This window comes from Solanum pennellii, chromosome 6 (genome assembly GCF_001406875.1).
Source record: "Solanum pennellii chromosome 6, SPENNV200".
Lineage (NCBI taxonomy): Eukaryota > Viridiplantae > Streptophyta > Magnoliopsida > Solanales > Solanaceae > Solanum > Solanum pennellii.
In genome coordinates this window covers 46241224-46260375 of record NC_028642.1, presented here as the reverse complement: position 1 = coordinate 46260375, position 19152 = coordinate 46241224, and the positions used below count along the sequence as shown (strand labels likewise).

Genomic DNA, 19152 nt, shown 5'->3' with positions numbered 1-19152 from the left:
TACATTTGTATTGGATACATTTGTTCGTATTCATAATGAATTGATATACATTTACATGTGCAGTAATATCTTCAAATTTTATATAGGTATACATTTATATATTGGATACATTCGTTCATATTCATTTACAAATTGGTATCATTTGTATGCATTAATATCTTTCTAATTTTACATTTGTATTGTATACATTTGTTCATATTCATAATAAATTGGTATACGCATTAATATTTTTCAAATTTACATAGGTATACATTTGTATTGATAACATTCGTCTATATTCATTTATAAATTGGCATACATTTGTTTGCATTAGTATCTTTATAATTTTAAATGTATACAGTTACTTACATTACTATTTTGGAATACAATCAACGAAATTCATTAATAATTATTATTTGTTCGTTTGTATTCATTAACAAATTTAGATACATTTGTTGGAGACAAAATAAATATTCATTATCAAATTCAATCAACAAAATTCAATATTTTAAAAACTTGTCATAAATATATTAATTAATTATTTATTAAAAAATGAGAAAATCTCAATTTAAGAAATCACGATATATTGATTTTTTTTGGGAGGAAAACGTTACAAATACGATAATTTGTAAAAAGAAAACATAAACAATATAGAAAATCTCAATTTTTTAAAAAATAACCCAGACAGTCAATATAAAAAAAATTAGTATGATTTGAGTTACTTACTGTGAAGAGTTACTGTTGTGATTGATCTTTAAAATAATTTAGAGAAAAAAAATAGAAATCCTAAACCAGAAAAGTGAGAAAAAAAAGGAAAGAAAGAGGGAATTGAATACATAAAAAAATTAAAAATAAAAATAATAATTGTAAGGAGAGAGGAAAAATCTGTCCTTTTAATATCATCCTACAAATAATTATCACATGTAATACTATTTTTTAATAATTGAATTTAAAAATTAAAAAAAATCATTGACATTAAGAGCATCCCTAATGTCGTTATATTAGAGAAAATAGTTTTCAAATCTTTACGCATTTAATTATTTATTTTAATTTCAATTTAAATATTTTGAGATGAATTAATGTTAATATTTTGAATTAATAAAAAATAGTGTTCACTCTTTATTGTTTGGGCCTAATTTTAGGGCTTGCATTAACTTCCCTACTCGTCTATTTGTAGCTGCCGTTGCCATTCGTCCGTCTACCGCTGCTGCTGCTGCTCGTATTTCTTTGTTCAGGAGGTAAGTTTGATTGAAATTTTTATGTTTAGGTTAAATAAATATTTTTCAATTAGTGATTTCTGCTATTTGATGTCTTTGTTCAAGTAAGTTTGATTAAAAATTTTATGTTTAGGTTAAATAAATATTTTTCAATTAGTGATTTCTGCTATTTGATGTCTTTTGATTGAAAATTTTAAGTTTAGGTTAATAAATATTTTTCAATTAGTGATTTCTGCTATTTGATGTCTTTGTTCATGTAAGTTTCATTGAAATTTTTATGTTTAGGTTAAATGAATATTTTTCAATTAGGGATTTCTGCTATTTGATGTCTTTGTTCAAGTAAGTTTGATTAAAAATTTTATGTTTAGGTTAATAAATATTTTTCAATGAGTGATTTCTGCTATTTGATGTCTTTGTTCAAGTAAGTTTGATTAAAAATTTTATGTTTAGGTTAATAAATATTTTTCAATGAGTGATTTCTGCTATTTGATGTCTTTGTTCAAGTAAGTTTGATTAAAAATTTTATGTTTAGGTTAATAAATATTTTTCAATGAGTGATTTCTGCTATTTGATGTCTTTGTTCAAGTAAGTTTGATTAAAAATTTTATGTTTAGGTTAATAAATATTTTTCAATGAGTGATTTCTGCTATTTGATGTCTTTGTTCAAGTAAGTTTGATTAAAAATTTTATGTTTAGGTTAATAAATATTTTTCAATGAGTGATTTCTGCTATTTGATGTCTTTGTTCAAGTAAGTTTGATTAAAAATTTTATGTTTAGGTTAATAAATATTTTTCAATGAGTGATTTCTGCTATTTGATGTCTTTGTTCAAGTAAGTTTGATTAAAAATTTTATGTTTAGGTTAATAAATATTTTTCAATGAGTGATTTCTGCTATTTGATGTCTTTGTTCAAGTAAGTTTGATTAAAAATTTTATGTTTAGGTTAATAAATATTTTTCAATGAGTGATTTCTGCTATTTGATGTCTTTGTTCAAGTAAGTTTGATTAAAAATTTTATGTTTAGGTTAATAAATATTTTTCAATGAGTGATTTCTGCTATTTGATGTCTTTGTTCAAGTAAGTTTGATTAAAAATTTTATGTTTAGGTTAATAAATATTTTTCAATGAGTGATTTCTGCTATTTGATGTCTTTGTTCAAGTAAGTTTGATTAAAAATTTTATGTTTAGGTTAATAAATATTTTTCAATGAGTGATTTCTGCTATTTGATGTCTTTGTTCAAGTAAGTTTGATTAAAAATTTTATGTTTAGGTTAATAAATATTTTTCAATGAGTGATTTCTGCTATTTGATGTCTTTGTTCAAGTAAGTTTGATTAAAAATTTTATGTTTAGGTTAATAAATATTTTTCAATGAGTGATTTCTGCTATTTGATGTCTTTGTTCAAGTAAGTTTGATTAAAAATTTTATGTTTAGGTTAATAAATATTTTTCAATGAGTGATTTCTGCTATTTGATGTCTTTGTTCAAGTAAGTTTGATTAAAAATTTTATGTTTAGGTTAATAAATATTTTTCAATGAGTGATTTCTGCTATTTGATGTCTTTGTTCAAGTAAGTTTGATTAAAAATTTTATGTTTAGGTTAATAAATATTTTTCAATGAGTGATTTCTGCTATTTGATGTCTTTGTTCAAGTAAGTTTGATTAAAAATTTTATGTTTAGGTTAATAAATATTTTTCAATGAGTGATTTCTGCTATTTGATGTCTTTGTTCAAGTAAGTTTGATTAAAAATTTTATGTTTAGGTTAATAAATATTTTTCAATGAGTGATTTCTGCTATTTGATGTCTTTGTTCAAGTAAGTTTGATTAAAAATTTTATGTTTAGGTTAATAAATATTTTTCAATGAGTGATTTCTGCTATTTGATGTCTTTGTTCAAGTAAGTTTGATTAAAAATTTTATGTTTAGGTTAATAAATATTTTTCAATGAGTGATTTCTGCTATTTGATGTCTTTGTTCAAGTAAGTTTGATTAAAAATTTTATGTTTAGGTTAATAAATATTTTTCAATGAGTGATTTCTGCTATTTGATGTCTTTGTTCAAGTAAGTTTGATTAAAAATTTTATGTTTAGGTTAATAAATATTTTTCAATGAGTGATTTCTGCTATTTGATGTCTTTGTTCAAGTAAGTTTGATTAAAAATTTTATGTTTAGGTTAATAAATATTTTTCAATGAGTGATTTCTGCTATTTGATGTCTTTGTTCAAGTAAGTTTGATTAAAAATTTTATGTTTAGGTTAATAAATATTTTTCAATGAGTGATTTCTGCTATTTGATGTCTTTGTTCAAGTAAGTTTGATTAAAAATTTTATGTTTAGGTTAATAAATATTTTTCAATGAGTGATTTCTGCTATTTGATGTCTTTGTTCAAGTAAGTTTGATTAAAAATTTTATGTTTAGGTTAATAAATATTTTTCAATGAGTGATTTCTGCTATTTGATGTCTTTGTTCATGTAAGTTTGATTGAAATTTTTATGTTTAGGTTAAATGAATATTTTTCAATTAGTGATTTCTGCTATTTGATGTCTTTTGATTGAAAATTTTATGTTTAGGTTAATAAATATTTTTCAATTAGTGATTTCTGCTATTTGATGTCTTTGTTCATGTAAGTTTGATTGAAATTTTTATGTTTAGGTTAAATGAATATTTTTCAATTAGTGATTTCTGCTATTTAATGTCTTTGTTCAGGTAAGTTTGATTGAAAATTTTATGTTTAGGTCAAATAAATATTTTTCAATTAGTGATTTCTGCTATTTGATGTCTTTTGTTCAGTCAAATTTGATTGAAAATTTTAGTTTTAGGTTAAATAAATGTTTTTCAATTATTGATTTCTGCTATTTGATGTCTTTGTTCAGTTAAGTTTGATTGAAATTTTTGATGTTTAGGTTAAATAAATGTTTCTCAATTAGTGATTTCTGCTATTTGATGTCTTTGTTCAGACAAGTTTGATTGAAATTTCTATCTTTAGGTTAAATAAATATTTCTCAATTAGTGATTTCTGTTATTTGATGTGTTTGTTCAGGTAAGTTTGATTGAATTTTTTTATGTTTAGGTTAAATAAATATTCCTCAATTAGTGATTTCTCTTATTTGATGCCATTAATTCTGTTTCTGCTTTTAGTAGCCATGAATTTTTGAACGTGTATGTATTTTCCATGTTTTTCTTTTTGCTCCTAATGAGAGCATAAAGTTCAATCCTGTGCATGTTTCTTTTTTCTTTTTTATTGAAGCTTTGAAGCTGTTGTCTAATGAAAGATTAATGGGGATAGGTGAAGTTTGAAGTTTTATCTTGTTTGAAATCAATTCTGTTCAAGAGTTGCACTCATTCATTTAGAAAGGATTCCACCTTTATTTTTCTTTTTCACTTATTTTTGAAGCCATATTATTGAGATTACTGGGACTAAATTTCCCAGTAGCTTGTTCTCGGCCATGCTAATCTGGAGCCTGTAGACTTAAGCTTTCAACATATGAGATACTTTTTAGGTGGTTTTGTAACTTAAAATTGTTTGATTTTGGTAAAACTTAAATTTTTTGTGCGTATTTCATTATCTTTTTTTGTCCTTCTGCTTACTGCTGTCTTATCTGTCTCTTACCAGCCATGGCACAAGACACAGGAATGTTTACCGTGCATCATACGATTGGAAATGTTTTATGCTGCAAATGTGGTATAAGTATGCAACCAAATGCTGCTAATATGTGTGCTAACTGCTTAAGGTCTGAAATTGACATAACAGAAGGTCTCCAGAAGCATGTTATCATATGCCATTGCCCTGAATGTGATAGCTATTTGCAACCTCCAAGGACTTGGATTAAAGCCCAATTAGAATCAAAGGAGCTATTGACATTCTGTGTGAAGAGGTTGAAGAATTTGAATAAAGTCCGTTTAGTGCAGGCAGAGTTCATTTGGACTGAACCTCACTCCAAGAGAATCAAAGTCAAGTTGAAGGTTCAGAAAGAGGTTCTTCACGGAGCTATCCTTGAGCAGGCCTACACAGTTGAATTTGTTATCCAAGACCAAATGTGTGAAGCTTGTACGAGGGTTCAGGCAAATCCTGATCAGTGGATTGCTGCAGTGCAACTACGGCAGCACGTTACTCACAGGCGAACTTTCTTCTATTTGGAACAGCTTATTCTTAAGCATGATGCTGCTTCTCGTGCTATAATGATTAAGCAAATGGATCAAGGAATTGATTTTTTTTTCTCTAATCGGAGTCATGCTGTAAAATTTGTGGAGTTCATAGGAAAAGTTGTTCCCAGTCGGAGCCGCAATGACAAACAACTAGTCTCTCATGATCCCAAGAGCAACAATTACAACTATAAGTATACTTTTTCAGTTGAAATTTCCCCAGTTTGTCGTGAGGATTTAATTTGTCTTCCGCCTAAAGTTTCAAATAGTTTGGGGAATCTAGGGCCACTTGTGATCTGCACCAAGGTGAGTAACCACATTGCGTTACTTGACCCATTTACTCTCAGGAACTGTTTCCTTGATGCGGAACAATACTGGAGGGCGTCCTTTAAGTCATTACTTACTAGTAGGCAGCTCGTGGAATATATTGTTCTAGATATTGAGGCTGTTTCTTCTAAGGTCAATATTGGTGGATCTAAGTATGCTTTGGCAGACGCCCAAGTAGCTCGTATATCTGATTTTGGAAAAAATGATACAATTTTCAACATACGAACACATTTGGGGCATATTCTGAATCCTGGGGATAATGCATTTGGGTATGACTTATATGCTGCCAATAGTAACGATAGTGAGCTTGATAAATATAAAGGCTTTGTTCTCCCAGATGTAATACTGGTTAAGAAGAGCTATGAAGAGAAGTGGCAGAAGAAGCGTGGGAAGCCTCGTTCATGGAAGCTGAAGTCTCTCAATATGGAGATTGATGACAATGTTAAGGGTAGAGATGATGAAGCGAAGGGCTCTGAGTATGAACAATTCTTAAGAGATTTAGAGGAGGATCCAGATATGCGGTTCAACATATCTCTTTATCGTAACAAGGAGTATCAGCCATCGGAAATGGCATCTGTGACTGATGACGATGATGCTCCTTCTGTCCCATTGGAAGAATTATTAGCTGATCTTGATTTGAGTGAGGCGGAAGATGACAATGATAGCATGAGGGAGTGAGTCAAGTACTCGGACATGTGCTGACTTTATTGGATACTGAAAATCTTAGATGAATTTCATAGGTGAGACCTGCTGCTGCACCTTTTCTGCAGTATTTCCCTGCTGCTGCACCCCTTGCCCGTTTCTACAGTATTGCTGTTCTATTACTATTATTTCCTGCTTTTGTGGTTAGTTATCCTTTGTAAAGGTTTGCTTGGAGTAATTAGGTCCAGAGTCCCGTAGGTGTGGTAGTGCTCATACATGTTTCTTCCTGTCTTATTCAGAAGAAAGCGATAGTGACAATCGCCTTTTCCAGAGTATAAGAGAAGCCACTGCTTCTCGTTAGAAGAATGCATTTTGAATTTTGGAAAGTTCAGTTAGGATACCAGACTCAAATTATTTATTTAAAGTCTTTTTGATCATTTTACTTCTGTATTATGTTTTAAAGCTTCAACTCTCCCATATGCGTGCATCATTTTACTTCTGTATTATATGTTCTTGTTGCTAATTTTACTGTATCTTTTTTATTTCATTCGTTCATGTTTCCCATGTCTTTGAGCTATTTCTTTTCAAAACTGTGCTCAATTTCAAATGTGGCAATTCCACTAAAATCTCGTCGTTAATTTGTGAGAAGAAGCCTTGTTCTCCTCTTTGAGTTGCCCTATGCAGTAAGAGTCTATGCTTTGCAAAGATGTATCCCACAGTGAATGAAAGTATGGTTGGTGGCCATTTTCATTTGTTGCATACTTAGACAAGATTGCCACTGACTTGTTATTTTTCAGACTTCATATAACATTTAACTGAATTAGACCTTCATTAAGAGCAAACCAATATGTTTGTTGAGCGACTCTGTATCGAAAAAAAAGGACACAAACTGAACCAAGCACCAACTCTGTTTTAGGCGGCAGCCATTCTTCAACATAACAAAATAAAGTCAGAAGAAGCATCAAGACTGTGTTGTCGATCCGTGTGAAGGAACGGTCTCTTTTTTATGTCGAGAGTACTTACGCTGCTGGTTGTAGGCTTTAATGTCAAACCAATAAAGAATAATACATACGGTAGACTCCTCACTAAGCATTTCTGCCTCTGCGAGCAATCCTTTGCCCTGCTCCAAATAGCACAGCTTTTCCTATCATACCTGAACGAAGGCCACACACTACAGCCACTGTTCCTATAGCCACCCATTTCCAGTCGATCCCGCCATCTCCTCTCTGGCCTTGGATTTCCACAGCTCTATCTTCTTCAACAGAAACTTGCTCCAAAGCATCAACATTTTCATCAAGCGAGATCTTTGTAGTGATCCGTGCCATCATCGCACACCTAGAAACTGCCGCCTCTGATTTTCTTGCATTCTGATATGCTCTGAAGCCGTTGTGCAACTTCTTGACTGTTCCCCACATTCCATGACGAACTCCCAATTTAGCAACATCTTTAGGGATGCCCATATCTTCATAGTGAAGAAGTGTGACTTCACATGCAGATAACTGTCCATCTCCCTTCTTCGATTCCACTGCAACCATTACAAGAGTGTACAATGAGTAAATCAACTTATGCAACAGGCAACAGCAAATTCGCAAAGATAGTCCACTTTAGACATCCGTGGGTGATGGCGCTACCTACCCGGCTTGACTATCCAGCTTGAAAAGTACAGGTCCACACGCCTCGGCTTATCTAGTCTTTGCAGAGATGAGTATGGTACACTCTGTGGAAGATCATGTTTAAGATGTGAATATGATGCATGACTACATGCTTTGAGAAAAGTAAATAGTTGTCATAACCCAACTAACAAGCCATCACGACAAGATGTATTATATAGGATAATTTAGTCCCAGTACAAATAAGTTTAATTTATGAACTTCATGGAAACCAATTTAAGGTTTTAGACACAGCAGCTTCACAGGTTAAAAAGGTCTGAAAAATGTCAGGTGGAAGCACTCACAAAAAATCATTGTATAGACAGAGCAGTCATTTAAAACATGTTTTTGAAGCATTCAGACACCAATCAAATTTACATGTGGTCCTCTATAGCTTACCTTTGTAACGCAGTAATATGTTTTCCCAGATTCCCAGATTCTTCTACCGATTATATATTCACGATCACTGCAGAAGAACGGGAACTGTAGCAACAAAAATAAATTATGTGAAGGCAGAACCTAATGGAAGAAACGCATCATGAGGAGTTCCTCACAAAAACACTAAGATAGCTTCGATGAGTAACACACCTTTTTAATCCAGTGGATAATCATAGATCCTGTATGTGGCCACTCCTGCAATATCTTGAAATAACCAAGCATTGGGTCCCATTTTGGCCTAAACTCATCATCCCAGAAGAAATCTCTGACTAAATCCGGAGTTGCATCTTCAAAAACAGTTTTGGTTCGGTAGATTGTTGGGCCCACCTGACAAATAGAATGGTTCTTTTAGAATCACTAAGAGAGAACAGAGAACTTCCAAAGAAAATTTAAATTAATCGTATGGATAAAGAGCGTTTGGTCATAGACAAAGTCACCTTGCAAATCATGCAATACACCAGCAATTATGGCTTGAGGATTACAAATTAAAGAATCAAAGAAGAGAATGGTTTATACTTACTCCAGTAAGTTCAACATCGGATATTGGTATCTAGTAAAGAGCATAAAAATGGTCTGGTTAGCAGAGGATCACAACAAATGAAAAAATAGAACACTTTTTCAAACTTAAGTATTTTTCTAGTAATGTGAACTGTTAAAGTTTATGAGGATTTGGAAGTAGCAAAAGGAATAAATCAATCAAATATGTAGCCATACAGCACATACAGTTATACACCTACAAAAAGTCAAAAACATCAAAATCAAGCAGCAATTAAAGCAGAGAAACATGTCCCCTCAAGCTAGGTCTATGATGTTATTTTGACATCAAAATAATAATATGAAGTGTTCTCCATACCCCTAAAATATGTCACCCCCTCCACCTCCTTATATTTGGTAAAAAATATTGAAGACGTATCCAGCAAGCAAAAATGGATATATTCTGAGGTTGCTAAAATGAGAAGCTAAAGTTGTGTCAGCAAGGGACTTGTTGCTTAAGAGCAGCGAGTCTGTCACCAGAAACCAATCAGTTTCTATGAAACAAGGGAAATTTTATAACGTATTCATGCTTTTAAAAGTTATATGAAAAAGGCAAACTGATATCATGTCATCTACTAAATTATCGGCAGACGGGTTCTACAGTTTGCCCCAAAACAAAAAACCTTACCTAAGCAACCTGAACCTAAATGGAAATTGAACCTTTGGCTCATTTGGAACATGAAGACATCAAATGGAAATCGAGCTGCTTAAAGAACATGGCTTAGACATGAGTCATGTTAAAGTATCAAACATATAAATAGCTTCAAGCAGATTACGTTACGCTATGGAAATTCTTAAGCTGTGACATTATTAAAGCTGGACTTAAAGCTTTCAAGTGCCAGTTCCGTTACGGCTCAAAAAGGAAATAATAGTTTCTGAGGAATCCTAATCAGTCTTAGAGCCCAATTGGGTTAAGCTGATTGTAACCATTAACAAGCTTTAAATTCTGAATCTGAATTAATAAATACACACTTGACTTTATAAAAAGATAGTTGCATGTTTGGATAGAACTTATGAAATTGATGATAAGTAGTTGATGTATCTAGTAGAAAATATGTTGATAAGCTGCTCTTTTCCTAAAATTAACTAAATAACCTTACAAATTTTTCAAAAAATTTAAAAACTTTTCAAAAATGGTGAACGAGATATACTAGGTGAAGAAAAAGTTATGGTTTTGTTTAGGGAAGGTACTTTGGAAACTATAAAAATACCGCAAGGATAAAATAGTAACTCTAGCCAAGCTAACAGTGCTTATAAGCATAAAAATCACAAAATAGGGACGATCAACTTGTGATTTTTGGTTGATTTTGGCTTAGAACACTTTTGATATTTACCAAAATGCGTATATCAGCCCAGAAATGCTTCTAAGTCAATCTGAACAGCTTATAAGTTTAGCCAACACCCTCTCCTTTCAGCTAATGAAGTTTTGTGATGAATGTAGAAGTTAGGATCAAGCAATTCTCAAGAAAAATGGTTCTAAAATCCAGAAATGCTGAAGAAAAACCATATCACAATCTAGGTAAACTTGACCTCGGGTTCATGCCGCCAAGCTTGGTATGTGAAGTTTGAAGTAGAGCGGTCCATCATGGTTTGCCATGCCATCTCTCCATCCTTTCCATCTAGTAGATGTAGAAAGTGTTCCAGATCTCTCTCTGTCACAATGTCCTCATTTTCCGATCCTGTAATATGTCTGCAGGAATGGATAGATGCTGTCATGTCTCTAAACATATGAAGGGACAAAAATCATCTAAAAGGGTGAAAAATGTGCCAGTAAAGAAAGCTTTATATAGAGTTGATCATTCAACACTAGACACAATTTCTAAGGAGACAATTAATTAGGTTTATACAATTCTTGTTTAAATTAACCATCTTCTTCCCTAGAACTGTAATAACACAACTACTCTTTCATATCTTGTTCAATACTACAGAAAAAGGCCAATTCAATGCAGAAGACAAACTTTTAACGTATATACTTCAGAACCATGATTTGCAGATATAGACTGTATTTAATGCATCACGAAATTATACTGCACTACTGGTAAATTTGAACAGTTCCATTTCTCGTAAACGTTGAACAATGACAGTTGTCAATTACGATTTCTTCCCAGATTAATTCAATTCCAGGAAACTACTTATTGCATAAAACAACAAAGGAAAGCAAAATATGCTACTGACAAAATGTAATTTATTTGTAACTGAGAAATCCTCTACAAGTTAACTGACCCAATCCCAGTTGACACTCTAAGTTTGAAACTCCGGGGGAGTATGGGCACCACCCCTCCTCCTCGCTCCCACTAAAATAACAAGCTTCAGCCGGTGGTGGCAGGGTTCAAACTCGTGAAGTATGCCCTACCCATACATAACGTACTGCGTCTTTCCGCTGAACCAAAACCCTGACAACCACACCAGCACGTGATTCCTAATCTTCATACCAGAACATATCAGGAAAAGTTTGTGCACAATCACGGGTCTCCAACTCTAAACTTCCTCGGGATGTGTTAAAAGGATTTGTAAGAAATCTGTGAAGAAGTAGGTATGCATTCAATTAATGGAAAGACGATAGCAAAGATCAAAACAATATCTCATCTGATGAAGGTACTGCTTCTTTGGACCCAGAATCCGGTGAATAAGAAAGCAGACTGACTGGCTGATGATATTGAGGGAGAGAATCAAGGCAGAGATCTGAGTAGAAACAGACAATTATTGAAGAAATCATGATTGTCGGTTCTGGGCATCTTTCCAGGAGTAAATAGAAAAAGTGTTGCAGTTGCACATGGACTAGTCAAGAGAATTGTTAAGATCCAGAAACTCAGAGATATGAGTGTAGTGATAGTGCTTGCGTCTGGAATTAAAAATTATGGATTTTTTCTGATTATGTATAGCTTCATGATGAATGAATATCCAAATAGCATGTCACAGACAGTCCCCTGTAAGGATCATATGGTCTACACCCTCATGAATCAAGAATCAGAGTTCAGTCACACAGAGTTCAGTCACAAAGTACTCCCCCAAATTTCCAATTACCCAAACAAATGGCCCTACAAGTCACTGCCATAATTTACATGCATCTCGCAATTAGCACGAGCAGAAGGCAAAGGTGCTGCCCCCAAGTCCTGAGTTTGTAAATATGAAGCAAATCATTTCCTAAAAATATGACAACCGAAAAACAAAGAACTCATTTTTTCAGAGAAGGTAAACAGATGTTTAACTGCAAGAGGTTTGGTTGGATCTTTAGACTTCTTTACATAACCATGGTGTCCGGATCCGCTTGCGCGCACCTTCACTAGTTTCATAAGATACCTGCTACCTCCTACCAACACAGGTATTTGGTAACTCTGCCTACCAAGGCTTGGGCAGATGAACAGAAATAACCTAGTATTTTTGGAATTTGAACATGAGACCTCATGGTTCCCAACCCACTTCATTGACCACAAGGCAACCCCTTGGGTCCCTGATCTTTGTATCCTTGAGAACATCCATAACGTCTGTTTCAAACCCTCAGCAGAAGATCAAAAATAGGGGGAAAAAAGACTGGTATAACATAAATAAATAGATAAATGAAACCAAAGATGTTTGAACAATCACAGTTCATACAATTTGATGAAAGAGAAAGTCTACTAAAACTAGCAATTTTGTATAATCAGAATTACAATATATAAAACTCATAGAGGTGAAGAAATTCTAGCTATATAAGAAACAGAATTTTAGTGGCTTATTCCTTTCTCTTTTTCTATTTTCTAGTATGGTAACCCATGCCCGGAAATCAACCACTGTCCTTTCCATATTTCTCCCTCGGTGACTCAAAATTTCCAACCAACCTGGTTAATGGCGAAGTGCTCTTGCTCCTGAAGCAAATCCTATCTGGCAAAGCAAATACTCTTTTCTAACCCCTCAAATAGTAAAACGGCTTCCAATATCGGGAGGTGGAAAAAAGTGGTAAATGAATCTGGGTTAAAATAAGCATCCACATATACCACACTGTCATATCTACAGTACATTACAGTACATTATATCTGATACAATAATAGCTGTACAAAACAATGCACTTAATTCACTCATGAACTTGTAACCTTTACTTTGGGTGGGGTGGGGTGGGGTGGGGTGGGGTTGGATATTATAAATATGTGTATGAGCTTGACTTGTACCCAATTCAACCACAGAAGTGAACACAAGTCGCAGACCAAACTTATCTAACAATCAGCAAGCACTTGTGCATCAGTTTGAAGGTAGTGACTCAATGTGGATTAGAAGTTAATTATTTTTGTCACATTAATACCACAAATCCCAGCATCATCATAAATTGCAAATATGGACCTCTGTGGCATTTCCACACAAACGCTTTATTCACAGTACAGATGAGGTGAGTTTGTTTTCATTTTTTGTCAATAAATAAAGATGGCACAAGCTTTACACGTGAGGATGCAGGGCTTTACACATGGATAGTTCAATAATTTATAAGGCTCACAACCTTAGGTCTCTAAAGACCTTTCAAAAACCGATACCCTAATGAATAAGCATTCAAAAATCCTCTTAGATCCATTTGACCTGGCAAGTTCAAATGATTAAAGGAAAAAAAGACTCAAAGGGCTACAGGCTACTAGCAGTTTAAATATAGCACAAAGATCTATAGAATAGGAACTATTGAGTTTGGAGGTGCTCATTCCTTTCGGCAGTTCTATGTCAACTAAACTCAGGAACTTTATTTGAACAACCAACTTCAATAGTAATACTGCTAGGGCATTTGATTAGGGCAAAGCAAATGAAGTGAAAGAAGAATAATTTCAATTCATAAACTTTACAACCAAAAAAAAGGAATTAACGCTAGAATTCACACTGAAAATTAGATGGCTTTATCCTCATTATCTGAACACCGCCATTTCATTCAAAGAGGATGTATGGATTTTAAGTATCCTTTGACTTTAAAGATCTCCTTTATTTTGGAGGTGCTTGGGAAAGACAAAAAAAGTCCTTTTAAGCACTTACTTTTAGGTCAAAATAGTACAAAAATAAGCCATAAGCCAAAAAATTGGGTATGACCAACTTATGACTTTTAGCTTTTAGCTTAAAAGCTACTTAAAAAAAGCCAATCGAAAGTTTCAAAACAACCCCTAAATAATAAAAAAGCCGAGCACAGATCATGATCTTACAGATAAAAACTACATATAGTTGAACGAAACTAAGCTCGTTTCTTGGGAGATTTCTAGAAATTAGAATTACAGTCTGATGATTGTATCGTTTGCATTATTTCGTCTCAAAATTAAAGCTCAGAAGCAAGAAGAATCAGATTAAGCAGAAAGTTTTCATGAAATGGGAACTACAAAACAATACCCAAGCTAGTCAATATCCACCTTTGACCAACAACACCATACGTGTTGTCTATACCAACTAATGTGACTTGCATTCAAGTTTGTGATGTACCAAAATATCCACCACAATTCGAAATAAAATACATAAGATGTAACTTTCACAATTTTCAAAGTTCAAATTCAAAGCACTGCACTTTCTTCAAATTCAAGTTCATTTTTTAAAAATGCATGGCTTTCTTTCAATCACCCAAATATATTAGCTGCACTTAAGTGGCCCAGCAACTCTTGGAGTACAATGTACAAGCCGATTATAAAGTGTTGTAAAGCACTGTAATCAGCTCAAATACACTGCAGAAACTTCATTGGGCCTTTGTGTTCTTCTTCAACAGCAAACATAGACACAATAACCGATACTAGAGAACTTTTTCCATCTACTCACTAGTTTAACTAGCTGAAATGCATACTAAACGATGACCTACTATTCCCATTAAATAGAAAAAACTATAGCTGGTCGAGTCCAGTAACTTTACAAGCAACAGCATAGATCGTTCAAAGATCATTGAAACAGTAAAAATTAAATGAAGCCAAAATTTCACAGAAAAAAGAAAAGCACAATAAACAAGTTTGTTTGCCTTCATTTATAATGAATAAAACAGAAAAATAGCAATCAATCTAAGTTTCAACATCACACATGCTATCATCCCTAAAAATGCTATCTTTTTGTACGAAAATACATTTACATCAAATTCAAATCGAAACCCTAGAAATAAAAACATGCATATGTTAAGAAAATGAGATACCTGATTATGCAATCATCGTTCCTTTGTGCAAAAGAAACCGAACCCGGACCCGAAACCACTGAAGATGATCCAAATTCATCCACCGAACCCGAATCCGCGGCCGCCACCGGAGGCTTACGTGTCCTCCCCTGGAAATTAAACCAGAGTTTCCTACCAACGGAGAAGGCCGAAAGAGCAGTAAAGGCTAACCAGAGTCGGCGAGCACCAAATCCGGGAGGAAGGGTCCAAACAAAGCGGTTGATTTTAGACCGGAGTCCTAAAAATATAAGACCGGTCCAACGAGGTCGCCAAGACCAGCCGATCAACAATCCGATCATGATGGCAACCCAAATCGGTACAACGCAAACCAAAATGTCGACGAATGTTTCCATTATAGCTGGTTTGTTCATCAATTCAACAAACCCAACCCACCTCTCCACCTCCATTTTTTGATACTATCGGATTTTGATTATTTTTTCTTACAGAATTGAAGAGGTAGTTGGAGATTGCATTTGGAGTGAATCTACATAGATTTTTGCAGATTGCAGAGTTCAATTTTTTGTACAAAGAGGAAGAAGAAGAAGAAGAAACAAGGAAACGAAACAAAATTTTAAAAGAGGGAGAAAATGGAAACCGATACTATTTTGTTAAGTACGAAAATACACGTGGCATGATCTGAACTCTCAGATAAACTGGATAATGGCGCGTGCGATTACGCCGCTGCTTCGGGAAAAACACGTGCAATGATTAACCTAACAACTACACAAATGAGTAGCCACTCCTTTTTTACTTATCCTTTTTTAATTGACACATATTAAGAAAATAATTAATTATGTGATGAGTTTATCATTTTATTTTTATTAATTATCAAGTGAATGAAAAGTTCTACATTCCTAAAAATAATTAATTATTTAATTATGGATATAATAAGTAAAAAATTATCCCTTTTTAATTTATCAAAATAAACAAGTAATTAGGAATAACTATAAAAAAAAAGTGAACAAGTAATTAGGGACGAAGATAGTATTAAAAAATGGGAAACTAACCAAAGACCTCATAAAAAGCAAAAATAATTAGAAATATATATATATCCTTTTATATTATGCTCAATTAAATAATTACACAATATACCCTCTAATTAATTTTACTTAACTGATACTAAATAAATATTATATATTATATTGATATCATTAAATAATTTTGTATACTAGATCAGTATATATATATATATGTATATATATATGTATATATCACTATGATTTTTTCTTATTCAGAAGTTATTCATTGGGTGTAGGGGTGAGCATAGTATGATATTTAAAATTTTTGATACCATAACTTCGGTATCTAAAGTAATATACCATTACCATACCAAATTAACTTGGTACATATGATTTAGTATATTTAACTTCGACTTTAATATTTTACGATATAATATTAGATAACCTTCATTTCTTTAATTTCGACTTATATAATTATAATTCTCCATACAATTCATTTAGCAAATAAGTTCGAACCATTCTCTTGTCCTTTAACAAGCAAGTATTCTTGCAAGACCAATACCATGATCAACATGGATATGAGAAATTCAAGGCACTAGTCTGAATCATTTTAGATCAATAATAACTTTTGTTAAATAATTTCATAAAAAGAACATTTCAATAGCATCTAATATAATAGTCATAGATATAAAGTCTAAAAGTCATTATCTAAAATTATGTGTAGTAATTTTAGATCACAAAAATTATTTACTAACACGTAGCCTCTAACTTGACATATATCACTATGCCAAGTTAGAGTCTACATGTTAGTGAATGATATATATATATACATATATATTTTTATAAAATTTCGATATGATATATGATATTTTTACATTTATTTTATAAGTATCAAATATCATATCGAATATCAAAAAAATTTAGATGTCATACCAAATACTATAATATTCATACCACAGTTAAAAAAAAAATCAGTTTCGATATGGTTTCAGGATATACCTTACCATGTCAATGGTTAATTGGATGAGTAAACTCCTGAACAATGTATATATATATTAATAAGTAATTTCTAAGCAAAAAAATTCTTAATGATACTACAACAATATACATATACTTTTATATTATCATTTACTAATAAGCAACTCCTGAATAAGAAATCGTAATGACACTACAACAATATACATATATTATCATGGTATTATTGACTAAAGAGTAATTTCTTAACAAGATATCTTAATGACATCAATACAGAATATACGTACTGATTTAGTATTAATTAAGTAAAATTATCAAACACTGTGATTAACTATCATTACCATCTTCCACAACTATCAATTGTCATTGTTGTTATAAGATCAACTTTCTATTAGGGGCGGAGCCACCCTTGATCAATGGATGTCAAGTGACACTCCTTCGCCAGAGAATTACATTATTTATAAAGGTCAAGTTTTGATTTGATAAATATATATGAGAGTCTTGACACAAGTATTGAGATATTTAGTCTAGTGATTTAGAGATTGCAAAAGTTCTTTAGGGTTATGTGTTCAACTATATTGTTGGTCTCATAATTATTTTTTAAACTTTTCACTGCAACTATTGACATCCCTTCATGAGAATATTCGATTCGCCACTACAATTTTTATAATATGATTTCACTCGACAATCACGCATCTCAATTTTATTTAAATAATTAACCACCCACCCCCTCCCCCACCTTAAACAACAAACATTTGCTCTAACCTCCATACTCTACATATATAGTCTTATAAAAAGTATATAGTCATACAAAAAGTATCCCAATTTTAAAGAATTAAAAACAACGAAGGCTAATAATGCGAGGATGAAAACATAGTGCAAAATGTATATGATGTAATTTTTCATGTATCTTACAATTATTTTGAATTTTCAATTATTATGACTTGTAGTATCTTTTATTTAATTTACAAATATATAAATTTCTTTTAAAAAAATTAAAGATTTCACGCGCAAATTTTCGGACAAAACTTAAACTGTTTCACTCTCGAAAAATGAAAAGTGTCACATAAATTAGAACAATAAATAAATAAATAAATAAATATATATATATATAACTTGAAAAGTTCATTTCTGTATTCCACACATCTTTAATATCATGAAAGTTAAGCGAAACAAATATACTGACGACATTAACACTCTTGCAGGAGTGGCTCAAGCATATTAGTAGTAAAAATTAAATGGGGCCTTAAACTTGAATCGTGAATAACTTTATATAATTGATTTCTTCTAGTTTTCAATTGATAATATAACCATTCTTATTTTAAATTATTTTTCATGAGATATAGTACTTCAAATATGTCAATTTGTTTTTGAAATTGGTCTTCAAATATGTCAAATTTCTTCTATAATTCCTTCATTTTTCATGAAAAGTTTACTTTTCTACAAATAATATCCAATATTTGTTAAAAAAACAATAACTTATAACCTATTATTATTAAAAATGAGGCCCCTTAAATTTGAGGACCCAAGACACATGTCTTTTTTTTTAATACTGTAGAGTCACCCCTGCGCTCTTGTATGTGTTTATGTTCGTTACTTACTAACAAGACACCAACATAGAAGAAGTATCCTTTATACGAAATTTCCAAACTCCCGTATGCCCTAATTAAAACTTAAGTGAAGGCTTAATAGTTACTCCCTCCGTCCAGAAATGCTTGTCATGCTGCGCTTATCGAAAATCAATTTAACTAATTTTCAAAGGTAAATTAGATCATATTAATTCGATATTTTAAACAAAAAAATTAGATATTCTAAAACTATACGAAAAGTATTATAAATTACAATTTTTTCATATTAATATGATGAAAAGATGCATCTTAAAATGTTAGTCAAAGTTTTTATAATTTGAATATAAAAATAGAAATCATGACAAACAATACCGAACGGAGTGAGTAGCAAAAAATAAAAATAGCATTTTAGCTTCTCTGTTTGTTAAAACAATATGTCCAAACTAAAGTAACGAATCTATTTTAGAAGTACAAATTCAATTATAACTTTGGAAATTTATTGATTTATAACTTTACTTCATGTGCCACCAGAGGCGGATCTAGAATTTGGAGGTTGGGGTGTCATGATATTCAAGTAAGATAAATGATTGGCTGCTT

The 19152-nt window shown here is 32.0% G+C and overlaps 2 protein-coding genes across 3 annotated transcripts; one reads left to right on the top strand and one right to left on the bottom strand.

Annotated features, from left to right (window-relative positions):
- The first annotated feature begins 1062 nt into the window (after nucleotides 1–1062).
- On the top strand, nucleotides 1063–6770 carry LOC107023631 (60S ribosomal export protein NMD3-like). Its single transcript, XM_015224383.2, has 2 exons — nucleotides 1063–1217; nucleotides 4810–6770. Exon 2 carries the CDS (start codon nucleotides 4812–4814, stop codon nucleotides 6342–6344), a length of 1533 nt encoding a protein of 510 aa, XP_015079869.1. The 5' UTR covers nucleotides 1063–1217; nucleotides 4810–4811; the 3' UTR covers nucleotides 6345–6770.
- Nucleotides 6771–7113: 343 nt separating this feature from the next.
- LOC107023395 lies at nucleotides 7114–15628 on the bottom strand. Of its 2 annotated transcripts, XM_027917893.1 has the most exons (7): nucleotides 15036–15628; nucleotides 10460–10619; nucleotides 8916–8945; nucleotides 8546–8722; nucleotides 8357–8440; nucleotides 7944–8025; nucleotides 7114–7833 (listed from the first exon to the last, which is right to left on the bottom strand). In XM_027917893.1, exons 1-7 carry the CDS (start codon nucleotides 15458–15460, stop codon nucleotides 7394–7396), a joined length of 1398 nt encoding a protein of 465 aa, XP_027773694.1. In that variant the 5' UTR covers nucleotides 15461–15628; the 3' UTR covers nucleotides 7114–7393. The 2 variants fall into 2 exon arrangements, with proteins under 2 accessions (XP_027773694.1, XP_015079570.1); XM_015224084.2 differs by lacking the exon at nucleotides 8916–8945 and having other exon boundaries at nucleotides 15036–15541.
- Nucleotides 15629–19152: the final 3524 nt, after the last annotated feature.

Excerpts from the sequence above, each read along its gene's own strand:
- LOC107023631 (XM_015224383.2), top strand. The coding sequence starts at position 4,812 with ATGGCACAAGACACAGGAATGTTTACCGTGCATCATACGATTGGAAAT.
- LOC107023395 (XM_027917893.1), bottom strand. The coding sequence starts at position 15,460 with ATGGAGGTGGAGAGGTGGGTTGGGTTTGTTGAATTGATGAACAAACCA. Across the intron at positions 10,620-15,035 it reads AACGATGATTGCATAATCAG|ACATATTACAGGATCGGAAA; the intron begins GTATCTCATTTT and ends CCATTCCTGCAG. Across the intron at positions 8,441-8,545 it reads TTATCCACTGGATTAAAAAG|TTCCCGTTCTTCTGCAGTGA; the intron begins GTGTGTTACTCA and ends TTGTTGCTACAG.